At 32.5% G+C, this 1,546-nt stretch overlaps 1 protein-coding gene across 1 annotated transcript in view; it reads left to right on the top strand.

Annotated features, from left to right (window-relative positions):
* Window positions 1–1,546, top strand: part of TTC21B (tetratricopeptide repeat domain 21B) — a 102,235-nt gene that overhangs the window by 16,806 nt on the left and 83,883 nt on the right. The window contains exon 6 of the mRNA XM_006879482.1: window positions 1,329–1,486. Coding sequence (XP_006879544.1) covers window positions 1,329–1,486 — 158 coding nt within the window. The remainder of the gene's footprint in view (window positions 1–1,328; window positions 1,487–1,546) is intronic.

The raw sequence follows: 1,546 nt of genomic DNA on the forward strand, positions 1-1,546 counted from the left end.
AGGCTGGGTTTAGAAGGGGTCGTGGTACTAGGGATATCGTTGCTGATGTTAGATGGATCTTGGCTGAAAGCAGGGAATACCAGAAGAATGTGTATCTGTGTTTCATTGATTATGCAAAGGCATTTGACTGTGTGGATCATAACAAACTGTGGCTAAATACATACCTCAAAAAAATCCAGAAGTAAATTTTTCAGAATCTAACGGTAGATACGTCTTAATTGTTTTTTAAATATTACTAATACTTATCCATAGCTTTGCTTTTCTTATAATGAAACTAACACACTGGCATTGTAAGGTGAAAAATTTCAGGAAATGCAGTATCATCTGAATTAGAAAATATCCTTCACTGCTTGTAGATAACAGCATAACATCTCATCGAGTTAGTAACTATAGACTCAGTTCCTGGTCTTGTGGCTGGAACTGATGCATAGGTGACCTCCCACTGAGTTTCTGGAGCTGCAAATTGCACAGGAGACGATTTCCCATCCTTCTCCCAAGGAGCCTCTGGTGAATTCCAACTGTCAGGGAGAAGTCACCATTGGGTTAACAGCACAGATCCCTGCAGATTACACCTCTAAATCTCCCTTCAATAAAATAGATCCTCAAATCTACATTATCACTTTTAATAGCTACCTAAAATTCTATTAAATACATATATTACACTTTAATGAATATTTTATTTTCATGTTTCTTTTTTTTTGTCTACTGTAAAGGAACAGTTTAGCTATAAGTATCATCTGTATACTCTTTGTGGTCTTGTTGAATTATTCTTAAAATAAATTGCTAGAGTAAAATAGATGAAATTGGAATTTTATTTTGTGCATTCTTTAAAATATATTCTTTAAAAAGATAGAGAATTACTTTGTTTGAAATACTAATTGCTCAAAGATATGAATAGAAAAATGTTTTGCTCTATTGTATTTCTAAAGTTATTTTATCCTGCATTCATATTTCCTGGTTATTTAAAAATAGGTTTAATTTTTGTTCCAATAAAATTATTCTGATTTTCTTAAACAGAATTGGAAAATATTCCTTATATAAAAGTAAAAACACCCACAATAATAGACAGTGCTACACTTCAATCATTTTACCTACGGAAGGATAATAAGTATTCTAAGAATCTTGGGATATATAAACACAATTTTTTTTCAAAGAGCTATATTTTTTATGGATATAGATGTAAAAATATTCAACAAAATTTTAGCCAACAGAATGAAACACTGTATGAGAAAAATCATACACCATGATCAAGTGAGAGTCACACTAAGAATGCAAGGGTGTATAACCACAATTTTGATGTCATGTCTTTTTGTTTTCTGTCTCTGTAGGCCCAATGCCATGAAATGCGTCAGAATTATTCAGGTGCACTAGAGACTGTGAACCAGATAATTGTGAAATTTCCAAGCTTTCTTCCTGCTTTTATAAAGAAAATGAAATTACAGCTAGCCTTACTGGATTGGGACCAGACAGTTGAAACAGCACAAAGGTTAAGTATGTTAGAAAGTTTAAAGTGCTATGGTGAAATATTAATACCACCACCAGCTAA

This window comes from Elephantulus edwardii, unplaced genomic scaffold (genome assembly GCF_000299155.1).
Source record: "Elephantulus edwardii isolate Elephantulus edwardi_28Jun2011 unplaced genomic scaffold, EleEdw1.0 scaffold00003, whole genome shotgun sequence".
Lineage (NCBI taxonomy): Eukaryota > Metazoa > Chordata > Mammalia > Macroscelidea > Macroscelididae > Elephantulus > Elephantulus edwardii.